Consider the following 16,126-nt stretch of genomic DNA (forward strand, 5'->3'; position numbering starts at 1 on the left):
GGTGATGGTAGGATGCTGCTCAGGGCTAGGGTCATACCCACCCGAGCTGCATAATCTGAGAGCTCCTCCATGTGTCTTTTCATGTAGCCCAGGGAGGTATATCTCAAGTCATTCATACCACATGTACAATGACAGAGTCATATTTGTACCTGTTGTTGAAGGACTGAGTGTGTGCGTTATGTAGAAGATCCTGGTGCCTGACAGGCAGCTGACTGTTACTTCCTCCTTATTCAGCCTAGTGAGTGGGAAATCAGTGTGCCTTACTACCGAGTCACCTATGAATAATGTGTTGGCCATGCTGTTTTGCCTTGGGAGCTTTGGTTAAGTGGCACACTGTTTAGGAGAGTTATGTGACTCGTGATTAGTTTTGTGTTGTGGTGGTCAGGTGCGTTTCTGCCTTGGAGGTCTCTGCTGTTTGGATAGATTTTTACTGAGAGCCTCCGTGAAGGTGGGTGTGTAGTTTGTGTTTTTTTGTGAAGTGAGTGCTGGTGTGTGTTCTGGAGGGCTAAGTGTTCCATGTGGCTTGGTGCAAGTGTTGACCTCTTGACCAGCTATTTCAGGCTTGGCTGGACAGTGCGTGGCTTCCAGTTTGGATATATAAGTGCAACTCTCACAAGTCTGAGTGTTGGGAGGTAGGAGGAGAGGGTTATCAGCGTACATGAGGCAGTTGCTACATTGCCTCAAGATGCCCAAGTTCAATAGGTTAATAGGAGAAGGCACAGGGCACAGACCTTTAGACATGCCTGGTGGGGTGAGCATTAATAATAAGTACTGGAGCTGTTTCCTTGTAGAATGTTTAGTGCTGGTAGCACTTTTGTGTGATACAATAATTGCTACAAGAAGTCTGGTAAAGTGCTAGACTAATAAGTTAGTAAAAGTGCAGGAGAGAAGAGAACTAGCAGATCTAAGGGAAAATTTGAAGAGCAGACTTTGGTACTGCTCAGAAGCTTACAAACAGTCCTGGATATAGCAAATCTGTATCTGGACTAGACTAGTTACAGGAAAGGTGGGAAACAAGCACAAACATGGGCTTTTAAACCAGAAAGTTGAAAGAGATGGAAAAACAGTCCAAACGGCCAATAAACTACAATTTCTGGGCCAGAAATCACTCCTCTTTTGGTAGATAGGCTACCCAGTGCTTACCACTCCCACTGATAAGCTAGAAGGCTTCCCTCCAAGACAGAAAGGCTTGGGGAGGCTCAGAAGATTACATACAGTCCTGGATACAGCAAATCTCTATCTGGACTAGACTAGTTACAGGAAAAACGGGAAAAGCGCAAACACGGGCTTTTAAACCAGTAGTAAAACTTGACATGAAGTAACAATCATCTTCCTCAGAACATAAACAATATCTAGTATGTTCCGTTCCCTGGTAGGTTTGCTTACAATTTCCATCAACTATCATTCATGAACATACTTCCTAAATAACTTCCTCACTAATGCTGTAGAATTAATATTATTCTAGTCTGTTTTGGTAAATTTACGTCTCTGGCTATCATTGCTTTTCCCCTCCTATGTTCATGCAAGAAATATATGAATTTCTCTAGGTCATCAGCACTTGACTTAGGCAGTCTATATACTCCAACAATTGTAATCTGTTCTAGGGTTGTTTTTATTGTTACAATTATACAAACTGCCGTATCAGCATTATCATCAAAGATATAATAATTACAGGTCTCACAACAATCTTTAAATCCTATCATAACACCTCCACCCAATTTTTTGTTAGAATGTCTGCTACAGAAAACAATTAAACTATGAAAAAACTGATTTCCAATCATTGTTCTTAACCCTTTTCGCAAACAATAGGAGTATCACTGTTAATGTTAATGCATCAAAATTTCCAATAAAAATATTATTAATGCTCTAAACATTAACAACTAGCACAGATAAATCGAAGTATCTGTGATTGCTTAATGTCTGACTTGGCAAAAATCCATTATTGTTTTAGTTGAATACCGTAACATATTTGCTGCAAAAATTACCCTCTGCTGTCTTGACAAGTGAACTCCATCTTTGCTCCAAATTAGGCTTGGATGTTCCACACTTTCTCTCTTTGTAAAATGTGGCCATTTTTTTTCATGTTGGTGTTTACCCTACAAAAAATTTCATTCATACAGATTTGACTCACCTTTCTATATGTGATTTATAAAAAATACATCGCAATACCTGTATAAGCTATGTCATCTAAGAGTGCCATAAGCTCCCTACTAACAGTCAATGAGTCCTTCAAGATGAGCTCATTTCAACCAACATGAATAAAAACATCTCCACACTTCCTTACATTAAGGCATTCTAAGGCCCTACTCACATCCTGTATTGTTGCTGCTGGCAAGCGTTGCATGTTCATTATCCTCTCTGCAAACATGAGCATCAGTTCCTTTTATAACTGAATCTTCAATTACCAGCATATAATTTCTGACCAGATCTGAAAAAAATCTCAGTAATATCTGACCTTTCACTAGATACAACAGTATGGTTTTCATCACCATTAGTCTTAATAATCTCACTGTTTTACCACTTACCTCATTTGTAAATACAATTCTTATTTAGCTGTCTTTGTACCTCCACAATCTAAGCCATGTTGACTCTTTCTCTTTTTTCTTTCAGTATTATTCTTTCAAACTTCTCGTTTCAGTTTAGATTTTTTTCCCTTGTTGCCTACTCCCTGCATTTTTTCTGCCTTCTTTGTTAGAAAAACGATGTACTTTTCTGCAGACTAGATGCTTTGTGATTGGACATTATTATTCCCTGTACTTTGGGTAGTACTTAACAAAGGAGTGTCCTTTAGTTTAGTGTTTGTTCACTTTGCATTATAGTCATTAATCAAAAATGTTACCTTTTTAATTACTTGTTGTGAACATCTCCCTTTCTTTCTTTTTGTATGTTCTTCTACATCCCCTGAATCCTCAGAGTGCAATGTACTTGTGTTCTGAATTCCAGATTTGCCATCTGTACTGTCATATTTAATAGGGGTTGAATGATCTTTACTAGTTGAGGACACTTCCTTTCCTGAATATGCTCTATTTGCACTTTGCCTAATATTATTTATGTTATCAGCCCAGTTATTAATATATGTAACAACAGTTCTCCAGTTGCACAAGTGCAATCATCTTCAGTAAGTCTAGATTTACCATTAGTACTAATAAAAATCATCCAACTTTTCATGAGGAACCTGTCTCCAATATTATCAGGTGTTACCTATGTATATACTCAGCATTTGGCATACTGGGCAATATAGTTATGCTACAGTGAATTATTATGGGCATACTCATTTAATGAATCCATTCTCAGCTACAAAGAATTAAAGAATTTTAAAAGAAACAAACAACTAATGACAAAATTCATATAAATTAAAACAATTAGTAATTTAAGTAAAATTGTATGAGGAAATCACACAAACAATATGCAAATAAACGTTAAATTAGGTACACCAAGATAACCATGTACAAATGAAAGTACATCATAAAGTATTTATTCTGACCTACCATTCCAGTTGTGCCAGTCACACTAAAATGCTGGATGTGCTTTATGTCGCACCTTGTTATAACTGTAAAACTGAGGGGTAAACGTAAAATATAAATCAAAGTAAATCTCCTACCATGTGGTTGCATAATAATTGACAAAATAACACTCGATGGTTTCATGTAAGCTCTAGTTTGTCATGTCTACAATATACATTAATTTAATGCTAACTAAGCCTCTTGGTGGGACAGAGATTGCCATTCTATAGTCTACCTCTTTCTTCTAAGAAAAAGTAAAAGTTAGAGATAAAAACATAAAATATAAATCAAAATAAATCTTCTACATAGCAGTTGCACAGTAAACCACAAAACAACACTAGGTAATTTTAGACAAGCTGCAACGTAATATTTCAAGAGCCATAGATTACAAATGATTCCAAGATTTTAAAGCTAGTTAATACAACAGGCAAAATTTACAAAAAACATTTGGTACAATAGGTGTGAATATCCCAACACAGTAATCAAAGTTTCAACAGCAGGATCAGGTGACATAGTATTAAGAACAATGCAAAAAAGTAGAAACAGTGCAGCAAAGTAAGTGCCAAAAACTTTTGAAAACACAGTTATAATTTGACTACCTAGCTAAGAAATGACACAGTGGATAATATTATTGCAAGGTTGCAACATAGCAAATTTCTAAAACAATCAGCCACAGCTGAGAAATACACAGCAGGCTCAAACACTGGAAGCAATGCTAAACCCAATGTAGTCCAACAGTGGCACATAAAACTAAATGTAGCGAGATGTAGGCCAGCACTAGAGTGAATCAGCCAAGGAAATAAAGTGACCAGATTAAGATGGCCAGTTTCTATAGGGGTTGTGGGGAATAAGACAGTTAGTATGGTGAACACCTGCCACTGTGGTATTTACTGTGATGCTCTATTTTATAAACCCAGCACATTAAATGCAGAACTTTCCAGATAATATGAGAACATTTTCCAAGTGCAGAAACAAGAGGTAAAGGCAAATTTGTCCAAAAGGGGAGATGCCTTTGTAAGTATGCTTTGTAAATTCAAACAGCATTTGGAAAACATTTCATATATTTGAGAGATTTCCAAAGATATGTTACAAGATTGTGGAGACATTATTGTTTTGAGATATACTGCACAAAACATACAGGTTATAGATATACTATATTCAAACCATTTCAAAATAACACTTCTAATCTGTGAACTTAGGCAAGGTAGACAGCAAGTATCAGTTGCAGAGTTGTGTACGTTAATGTTGTATATAATACATTTGTTTTCTTGTAGGTCACACACATCTTTTATGACAGTTATGCAGATATGAAATTATTGCTAATATTCATAGCTGTTTAACCAATCATTTATATCTACAGTATGGATGTCTTCCTGTTATCTGCCATGTTAAATATTTTGTCATAGGACTCCTAAAATGATAACATTGTAGTGCATTTCTTTTAAATACAATTTGTTAAAAAGTTTAGCCCACTGGACACAAATGTTCCTTTTCAGGGGCGACTTGGAAGCACTGCCTGGTTAAGTGATTTGCTCAGAGTCACACACTAGACAAACAAATATAGATGGAATCAAACCCTGTACCTTGGGTACAGGAAGCACCTACTTAACAGCTAATAGCCTTAATCATTTGCACTAACAGCCAGATAAATTACATAGTATAATCATGTCTGCATTATTAAAAGAATTATGGGAGATATTTCAAATTTTTCATAACTTAGCCATGAATATCTGATGGGATAGTTTCATAGTGCATACCTATATAATTATGACAGTTTGTACAGGATGCCTTGTTCCCTAATGCACGACCTTCCATTCATGAAACATTACTGTTAAAACCAGAATATTACTAGCATTAGTGAAATATATCTCAAGCAAAGAATTACATTTATGGATGCATTTTCTTATTTGAATTTGTTTATTTAACAGCCACTGCTTGCATTCATCCACAACATGATATTGTCAAGCTCTGGTTTGCATTAGTAGTGGAAATGTGGCAAATATTTCAGACTTTTTCATTACTTGTCTGGAAACAGTTTTCAATAATTCAGTGCTCAAATATCACAGAATGAGGGTCTTGTTTTCCACATGTACCATATCATGAAAACTTGTAGAATCCATCTTGCTCCCTAATGCATATCAACCATTTCTGCAGTATTAATCATAATATCTGAATGCTCCTATTAATATGTTGTGCCTCATACACTTATATTGATGGATGCATTTCTTCTACCCACATTCATTTCCAGTCAATATTTTGATTGACACACCCTGTTGCCATAATCCCCTAACACATCAGAATCACACTTCATTATTGCATTACCACAGGAAATATGACATATTTTCCCTGAAACACTTCTCAATAACTCAAGCTCTATACTTCCTACAGTACTGTATTTTACTGTGCATGCAAATTAAATAATGTGGGCTTCCATATTCCACTTTGTTTCCTTAAGCCAGGGCATCACATTTATGATATCGCTATCAATAACTATGGGCAAAAGTGATATATTTCAGGATGTGTTTATATTACGCACCCCCTCTTCATGTCAGTTTTTCACAGTTGTTCTATGTATGCATGGGTAGAACGTTACAGGTTTTAGGCCCACTAATGCATTATTAAAGCAAGTATGATGAACTGCAGTATTTGTATTCTACAATGTTTGACAGTCTTCAACGTCTCATTAGATAAACATCTCCCACTGACTGTTTCACTGCAGATGCATAACAATTCATGTCAGCTAAGGATGATACTAAGGCTGCTATTCTGGAAGTATTAATATTAAACTGAAAATGTTGTCAATATTTAAACTGTGGGAACAAACAAAGCGTATAGCTCAAAATGTGTGCATGTGACCCACCTCCATTGAGTCATTTCCCTACTAACCCAAGCTGCATGGCTGCAATTATACTCTTATTGTGAAGTTCATTAACTCATTGTAAAATAACACATGAGAAGCATGCTTTCCTTTACTCTTCATCAACAATAACCATGCACTCGTGGACACACTCACCAAAAGTACGCCTCATGCAGAGAAGATACACCAAATTAGAATAACTGCTGTACATTCCTGCCATCCAATTAGAAACACAAAAATAAACTGCTTGATGCAAAAACTATACAACCAGAAATCTTTTAACAAATTAGCAAATGCTTAAGATATGTGCCCATTTTGTTATTTTTTTTACAATAAAAAGGATTTGCTGCCAGATAGATCAGTCTTACAGTTAAAAAAATAGTGGAAGGCATGTCTGTGTCCTCATTACGTGGGAACATTCACATCAAGATGTGCTTACTGTCTGACAAGACTATATTAAATGGCATACAAAATGCCTTCCAGCCATGCACTCCCAGCCTTATGGCCATGCACTCCCAGCCTTATGGCCATGCACTCCCAGCCTTATGGCCATGCACTCCCAGCCTTATGCCCATGCACTCCCAGCCTTATGGCCATGCACTCCCAGCCTTATGGCCATGCACTCCCAGCCTTATGGCCATGCACTCCCAGCCTTATGCCCATGCACTCCCAGCCTTATGGCCATGCACTCCCAGCCTTATGGCCATGCACTCCCAGCCTTATGCCCATGCACTCCCAGCCTTACAGCCAAGCACTCTCAGTAGCAGAAATATGTGTAGCAAGCGTAAGCACTTGATGCTGCCACAGGCCACTACCAATAAGGTATAATAGCATTCTATAAAACCCGACTACTGAAATCCTTCTCACAACTGCAGTGCAGCATTGTGATATGCATTAATCCCATCTGTGCTTCCCAACTTATTACTTTTCCACTCCTTAACTGTCTCTTAAACAGATTCATGTTTCATTTCCATATATTACTTAGTTGGTATCAAAGCTCTCTAACCCTGCAGTTCTTCAACTGATGTATATATTTTTATATATGTATTTACCTAAAATCATTAAATCAAGGAACCTTCAGTGGTACATTAATATCAAGTCAAAATGTCAACACATTTTTCACAGGATCCATGAAATAACTAAGGAGCATGCAAATTTTAAAACATGTTTTTTTTTTCCAGGAGGAAACGTCCCTATACCCCCTCACCCCCTGCTAATTATTTATTCCAACTCCAAGATCACAAAATCCTCAGGAAAAGGTCATATTCTGCAACCCTATGGACTCTCAGTACTGACACCTGCTGACTATCTGTTTTTGTTGACTAAAACATGTTGACAAAACAAAGGTCAACATTAGGGAGATTTGCTTATTACAAACGCATCTGTATATAAATATGTATTTGATAAAAGCCACCTACTAATCATCCTTCACTTCCTACAGTTTGCTTAGCCTTCTGAGCCTTAACTACATCACAACAGAAAATCATTTTAATATTCTTTGTTAATTTAACAAGTTTGTTTCATACCAAGCTTTTATATTCTTATAAAAGATTATCAGATTATGCAACATGTTTGCATCGATCTCTCAAATGTATCTTACTGTCACATAAAAACATTTCAATTTTCTCAGATAAACAAAATGTTTAAATCAATGGTTGTGGATCAACGGGATACATGATTCACACTGATAATATAAATTCAGAGGGTTTTGGGTTATGTTACTACAGGAGGCACGTTAATTTTTATTCTTGTACTGATACTACAAAACAGAATTAGGAACACCTGTCCTTGTCCAGCAACCTGTTAAATCCAACTAATATAGCGATAGTTTACATGGCTGTTAAAAGATTTCACAGCCCATTTTTGGAAGTTAATATAACATTACTACATTCTATGCAATTTGGCTAGGAAAACCTACATATTAGAAAAGGAATCACAGAAACCTACAATTTCAAAGTATAATCAAAGAAGAAACTGGAAGCTACGAATAATACTCTTTTGTCTACTGATATTAAATTGATTGTACCAGTAAGATATTAAACCACCACTTTCTTAAGCAGTTTACATTCAAACAGATGGCCAGACGTGTGTAACTTTCATTCTGCCATTTCTTCCTTTTTCATAAATTTGTGTTGCTATGTATTTAGGTCAACAATAAGATACTCAGACGGCATATGCCGTGCTTTGTCCTCATATCAGATTGCTCCAAATAACCAACAGCTCACACCAGCAAGTCATGCCAGGAATAGGGGGTTAAAGCACAAATTGTACTGCAAAAGTAAACTAGTGGAGCTAGGGCTGGTTTTACACTTTTTTAGGTGACTGCCACTCTTTATATATAAAGCAGACTGACACTCTCAAATACACACTTGCAAACTATCTGTATTTACTTGCCTGCTCATACTGGAGAGTTCCAACTACATAAGGTCACATGGTGCCCTAACAGACAGAAATTTGGCCCATGTATGCTAACATAAACTAAGTCATTTTTACAATATTTGCAAAAAAAAAAATAAAGCTAAAAGCATAAGATGAGTAGTTGTATAGATCAAGTAATCAGCAGCTAACAAAAACTAACAAGTGGAAAGGCATTTAATACGTACGGCAGCAGGATGAACATAGGACAGTATGATTTTTGATATTTGTTTGTGTGCATGCATGTTTATATAGTTTTTTATTTCCTCAATTGGAACAGCATCTTTATGGACTAGTAGACATGCATACTACATGGAAAGGTATGCACAGAGCCCCTTTTCAGGAATGCATACTAAGCAAATATTTATTTACATTGCTGCAAAGCTGCTAGCAAGCGTGCCCCTCAAAGAACTTTGGAAAACTAAAACTTTAGAATAAATATCCTCTTCCAGCATGTGAGGCAGTGCTACCTTCTGAATGAATGTACTCATGAAGGTAGGACTCAGAGTTATCACATTTGCTAAGGCCATTTTGAGCAGTGCTTCTCACCGTGACAATAGATCTGAACCATCATATCTTATAATTTTACAATTCAGATTGTGATTAGCTGGAGAACAAAAAACTCCATAAAATGGGTATGTGGTGATTCATGCATACATAGTCCATCCATGTAGTGGTTAAAACATCCTCCCTCAGAGTAGAAACATATGGCATGACTGGCCAAAACTTATCTGCTCATCTCTGCTCAGGTTCATTGGTACACATAACTGATGGGTAAGAACCAGAATAACAAAAAATATGCACATACTGAAATATATCTAACATTCATGCCTCAGTAACCTTCAGAGAAAACTAAATTACTGTTATTCCCTGGCATCAATCAGATCAGACTGACTTTAAAATGTGAACAGTATGCTGAGGACTATAGTGGTTATGATAAAATTCAGAAGTATGGTTTAAGGTGCTTCTGAGTTGAGGCATGCAGCTAATAATACATTTTCTTTGTACCTTATTTTTAACAATGTGACAAAATGTTCAAAAGATTTCATTGAAAGATAGGATGTCATGCAGTTTATTAAGAAGTTCTTCAACATACCTTTTTCTTCATCTTTACATTTTTGAAAATGGCATGGACTCTCCATGTTTTGGCAAACATAGCACCAAAAGCTGTGGTATAACCAACAGTGAGAATCCACGTTCGAACCTAAAAGTAAAAATACATATAATCACATAAGTACAGCAGGTGTAGTATTTTACGTATGCAGGTTATTAAATGTTATAGTATGACCCAATTATTATAGCACATGTGGTGTCACTGTAAGGCTATATTTTTCTAATGATTCCAGTTATAAAGAAGCATAAGAAAGGCTTGTTTACCCCAACTACAATGAAAACTTAAATGACATTGTGAAATGTATCCAAAGAATGGATAACTGGTTGGGAAGTGGGGAAACTAAGCAACAATTGTGATGTCCAGCAAAGCTAAGGTAAAATGGCATGGATGGTCATCATTCATGTTATTTTTGGCTGGCTTTGAAATACTGTCTAGCACAAGTCTGTTCATGCACAAGACAGAATAGCAACCTCTCATGTGAGCATAGGACATCTGAGCCTCAAATTTGTTTTTTATTTATTTTATTTAGTTACTTATTTATTTTTGTTTAAACTATATAGTGATTTGTTCTTTGTTTGAGAACTAGAATCATGTAAATTAAATAGATTTTGTTCATGACAGAAAATAAGTTGCCTCACTTTTCATTAAAAAAATATTGAATTTAAAAGAATCATATGCATCACTAGCCAGTAAAAAAGTTTTCTTTTTTTAAAACAAGCATTTACAATCAATAAGAATAGCACTTCTGATATTCATAGTTAAAAATAATTACACTTCCAAAAACATGAAGTCAGTGTACATCTTTTACTTCCACTACTAACCAGGCTTTATCTATCATCATATTTATCTGTTTTAACTATCTAATATTATAGTTAACTAAAATATTAATTTATTATCAGAAAAATGTTGGCCTCTGAAACATCGACAAATCTAGACTACAGGAGAGACAAAAATGAACTGTAATTATAGTCTTACTAATATATAATGTAACTCATCATAAAACAGCTGATTTAGAAAATCGAATAAAAGATAATCAAAAGGATGGGAAGAGGACACAAAAGATCTCAGGGTGATTCATTTCTGGGCACCATAGACCATCACCATGTGATATCTTTTAAGGAGTAATGTTATTCCCAAAATGAATAGCTGATAGGTCCTTATTATTCAAGTTATAACACCCTTTCTAGTCATTAATGACATTTATGAAATATCTTATCTGCGGGATTCAATAAAATCCATGTAGGTTCCACACAGAGCCTACAAGAAGTGTATTCGCATAGGGAGTACTGCTCATCACATGGCATCAGGCAGCCTTGTGCCATGAATATTAATGATGTGAGTTGCATGTAAGCAAGGTTTCATGACTGGGCCTGGTGTTGCTGGCCACAAAGCCTGTATAGTGAATGTGGATTGTTCCATACAACCTTTTAGTGCCAGTAATGTGGTCAAGCAATTAAACACACAAGACAAACCTCAAACTGAAGAAAAACATAAGACACTACTGCTGCGGCAAGGAAACTGGTAATAAAATTCAAAAAGCTTTAATACCACAAAAAATAATCAACAAAATAAGTGCTTTCATCCATGCTTATACATGAACTTATGCAGATAAAACATCGCATTTCCAACTCTTTTAAATATTCAAGTCTTCCCTCCCCTAATTCAAACATGAATTATGTCATTTCATCCACCTAAGACAAACAATTTTTTATATATAAATAAACTCAGTACGCAGCAAGTGGCTTCCACATACACAAGTCCCTTTAATTCCATTGAAAACTTGGTAAAACACTTTAAAAAATACCATCAAATAAAAGCTAAATGGTTGAGTGCTTTTGTCTATTAATTCAACATCTTCAAAACTACTAGCTACTAACACAGTAAGCTTAAAATACACTTTCAAAAACACACACCCCTCAAAAATAACCAATCAAAACTAATATTCAAATAAGGATTACATACACCCTATTAAAAATCTACTAGCAGTAATATAAAGGATGATCGCAATACATATGATAACCAATGAGAAAAGCAACTTTGGCAATTCAACCAATGGTAGCATTGACAAAAACTAATGTGCAGATGGACAATTCATAAACCCCATAGGTTACAACTTACTCAATAAAAGGTCCAGAATGATAAAATGGACCAATAGTAAAAGAGGTAACAAGAACCAATAATATGGGCAACAGTAAGATTTTACCGAATGGCAATAAACTCAACTGAAAAAGTCAAGTAGGCTGATGAGATTTGAACTCATAACCCCTGGTTTACGAGACCAGTGCTCTAACCCCTGAGATACAGTGTCAAAGTTTACTGGATTGTAACTTTAACACACTAAAAATCAAAATGTTCTCATTCAAACCAGGAGGGGGGTGTTTACTGGCAGCCAACTTTAGCTGCCAAAATAATTCAGGATTCAAAAGTCTTACCTGCCAATCACCCACAAAGGCTCCCTCATTGATCTGTTCAATCACAGAGAAAACAAAGAACTGAAAATCAATGCATAAAATGGAATGCTTAACTAAAGCACTTTTACTGTCATTCTGATGGATACTGTAGTTGTGTTGATATATTCTACAATTCAAGGCATCATCAGTTTTCGCCACATAGAACATTGAACAGGTGGTACATTGAGCCAGGTAAACCACTCTCTCAGAGAGGCAATTAAGCCTTCCACCTCTCGAGCTTTTACCAATTATTTTGTAAATTATTTTGTAAATCTGCCCAGTGTATTCAGTTTCAATAAACCTACACTATTTGCACCTTCCACACTTCTTTGTTGACACAACCCCATTCCTCTCTTGACACATCGGTGGTTTCTCTAACAGATATTTAATATTAAATTTGTTTTTATATGAAAGAATGGGGTGGCTCACTCGTAATTTCTTCATCTTGTCATGCTGCTGAAAAATAAACCAGTTCTTACGTATGACCTGCTCAATGTCCTTAACATCCATGGTGTGAAATAGCACCATGTTGGCACTGGTGTCAAAACTGGATTCAGAATGGGTTGTCATGGCACCTTGTAAGCCAAATGTAATAATTGGTGCATAGGAGCCTCCTGCCATGTTTGCAGAACATGTCCATCAACACTGCAAACTTGCTTAGGAAATGTGTATCATAAGAAGTTAGTCTGAACACATGGATCAGTTGGCTCTTTACTATTGCCTTTTTTTGAAAAAAGGGGTGACAACTAGAAAAGAACAAATAGGAGTTACAATAGGTGTATTTTCTATAAATCCTAGTTTCCAGCCCATCAACACTTGATCGTACCAATTCAATGTCCAGACAGTTCATTTTGTAATGATCGACCTTCCAAGTGAAACGTAGAAAGTTGGTGGTACCCTCCAATTCCGATACAAAATCTGAAAACTGCTGTTGTGGCCCCCTCCAGATGATCAGTAAGTCATCTAAAAATGGAAATAGGCTACACAGTTCACATATAGGGGGAGTTTGAACATTGTATCCAATTCCCATTTTAACAAAACAGTGTTCGCAAAAATGGGGGCACATGTGGCCCCCATCGCTACTCCACTTTTTGCTTAAAGAACTCACCATCAAATGACAAATAGTTATTTTCAAGTACTGTCTCCAGATACAGGAGACAGTTCTGGTTTAAGCACTTGGGTTCTGGACCATGTATTTCACACTAGGAAGTTTTATTGTTAACACTGTTTTTGGAGTATTCTACTGAACTGCTGCTTTAATTAAACTATTTGTTCTTCTGTTGTGATTGTGATTTTCTGCACTTCGGATTTCAAGTACTTCTGCATTTTATAGCATAAGCTTGAATCAGGCTTGTTTAATCTAGACTATTTGGTATCATTGGAGCACTAAAACCATTACATTAAGACATGCCCCCATCCCCCCTGCACACTTGTAGCAGAACTGTGCCAAGAACCCATCTGAGTTGTTGGTTGCTGGAATAATGCTCACTGTTGGCCTTTCCCTTTGTTTACTTTTTTAAAATAGTTCAACTTTGCTTGTATTCTGGCATTGTGTTTTGGGGGGTTTACACTCAGTTTACCATAGCTGTTCAGAACTTGCACTGCTGTTCTGTGACCAACTCAGTTGTGCATTGTGAAACACTGACACATTTTTGTAACCTAGATCTCCACAGAATAGACACAGTTTGCTAGTTGTACACCAAAACCTGGTCCATCTAGCCCACTCTCCACTAGTTACTACAGTATATACCTTCCATAATGGATGGACAGTTTCCCACCATTTTTCCAGGCAGTCTGATGTACATGGGCATCCTGAGGCATCCTGCCTCATGTTTACTGACAACCAGTTACTTATTAAACAGACTAATACAGCATTTGAGAGCTGTATCTGTTCTATGAATTAGGAATCAATAATTTCATATAAAAACAAACCAGATACCAAACATGTTGTCAGCATACACAATTTACCTCTTACACATAACACGCTCACAATGCATAAATCCACATATGCAGAGGTGCTCGCTAGAAACCTAACTAAAGATCAGAGACCTCCCAAGTGCAAACCTACTGCACACAGTGCAGACCCAACAGAATCCACTACACATAATAATACACACACCAGTGTCTCAGCCAAGCCACTCAGACAAAACACCTCAAAACCAATTCTCATACTGATAAGCGATTCCATAGTGACACACACAGATGTCCCCCTTACCAGGCTGAAGAAGGTCACAATCAGTTGCCTGCCACGTGTCAGGGTCTATCAGATCATGCATGCACTTAAGTCTTTCAACAACAAGTACCATTATGACTCTGTCATAGTCCATGTTGAGGTGAATGACTGGACATTTACCTCACTGTACTATACGAAGGAGCTAGCCTCCCCCAAAGTGGCCTTTTTAGGCAATGTCAGAATAACTAAAGTCTCAATGTAAAAGAATCACTACAGACAAACTGAAAGTTATGCTGCTTTATGCAAGGAATGTAAATCAGTAACTGCACTCACTGGTAGAACTCCTTTCCTTGGAAGATGCTCATTTCTGTGCAATCAAACAGACATGGTTCAAGGTTGCAGAGAATATCCTGGCCATGCAAAGGTACAATGCCTTCCACATGTTTACACATCAAAAACAAGTGTGAAAGAACCAAAGGCAGAGGTGTATACATCTTCATTAAAGTCAAATACATAGCAAGACTGGTCAAAGAGTACAACTCCACAGCATTTCTCCAAGTCCAACTAACTGTATGTAAAACCCCCTTCCATGTCATTGTTAGCTACAGGTCCCCCAGCATGAGCCATGAGTACCACTCTGCCTACTTGGATCTACTTGAGTCACTCACTATACAGTCAGACACCTTGGTCATGTGTGATTTTAACTATCCTTCCATTGATTTGGAATCATATATGTGCACAAATATGCTCATCCTAAGGTTCCTGGACTTTGTTAACATACATGCTGTGTAACAGATAGTCTGCACCCCCACAAGGGGTTTCAATGTCCTAGACTTAGTACTGACCAACACAGTGGTTCTCTGCACTAATCCCCGTATGTTGGCCGCCCTGGTCAGGTCAGATCATAATTCAGTCTTGTTCACATTCACAGTCATACCCAACACCACCCTCATGAGCAGAAAGGAATGAAACATTTATCCAAAACAAACTATAGGCTCCTAACTGATGCCATAAATAGTTGCAACCCCCCTGATACCACTGTCAACAAAATTGCTATACAGAGATGTACAGGAATGGCCTGTATAAACACCTATATAAATGTACAGAGTCAGCTGAACGTGAACAGATCAAAACAAGTTCCTCACAGAAACCAAGCCACCCTGGTAGGCATCAAGCATACATATGTTATACAATAAGTGGAAGAAAGTAATGTCTAAGAGCAAAAGGGAACTGACTCAGCAGTGGAAGGACAACCTCTGCAGCTTGAACAAGGAACTATGTACAAACCTAAAGTAGCATCCCTAGCTAAATATAATCAGGAGGCATTCTTTAGCTATGTCAGAAATCTAAAACTGAAGGGCTAGCTTTGTGCTAAACTAGTAATTTATGGTACCACTCATATTGATCCTGAAGACATCACCAACCTGCTACCAGACAGTTTGGGGCAAACTTCATCCCCCCCTCCCCATCTCCACCAGACATACCCCAAAGCATACCTGTCACCAGTCCTCTACCTAGTAACCTCCTATGAACCTAAGGTGACCTCTGCCTGGGCTACAGGCCAGTGTCTTATCTTGCCCTGGTGCAACAGTTGTATATGCAATAATCTGATAT

General features: G+C 37.1%; 1 protein-coding gene across 2 annotated transcripts in view; it reads right to left on the minus strand.

Annotated features, from left to right (window-relative positions):
- GABBR2 (gamma-aminobutyric acid type B receptor subunit 2) overlaps positions 1-16,126 on the minus strand; it is a 3,943,409-nt gene that overhangs the window by 739,854 nt on the left and 3,187,429 nt on the right. For both annotated transcript variants that reach the window (XM_044064587.1, XM_044064586.1), the window contains exon 12: positions 9,872-9,979. In XM_044064587.1, the coding sequence (XP_043920522.1) occupies positions 9,872-9,979 (108 nt within the window). The remainder of the gene's footprint in view (positions 1-9,871; positions 9,980-16,126) is intronic.

This window comes from Protopterus annectens, chromosome 3.part0 (genome assembly GCF_019279795.1).
Source record: "Protopterus annectens isolate FY-2018-M chromosome 3.part0, PAN1.0, whole genome shotgun sequence".
Taxonomy (NCBI): Eukaryota; Metazoa; Chordata; order Ceratodontiformes; family Protopteridae; genus Protopterus; species Protopterus annectens.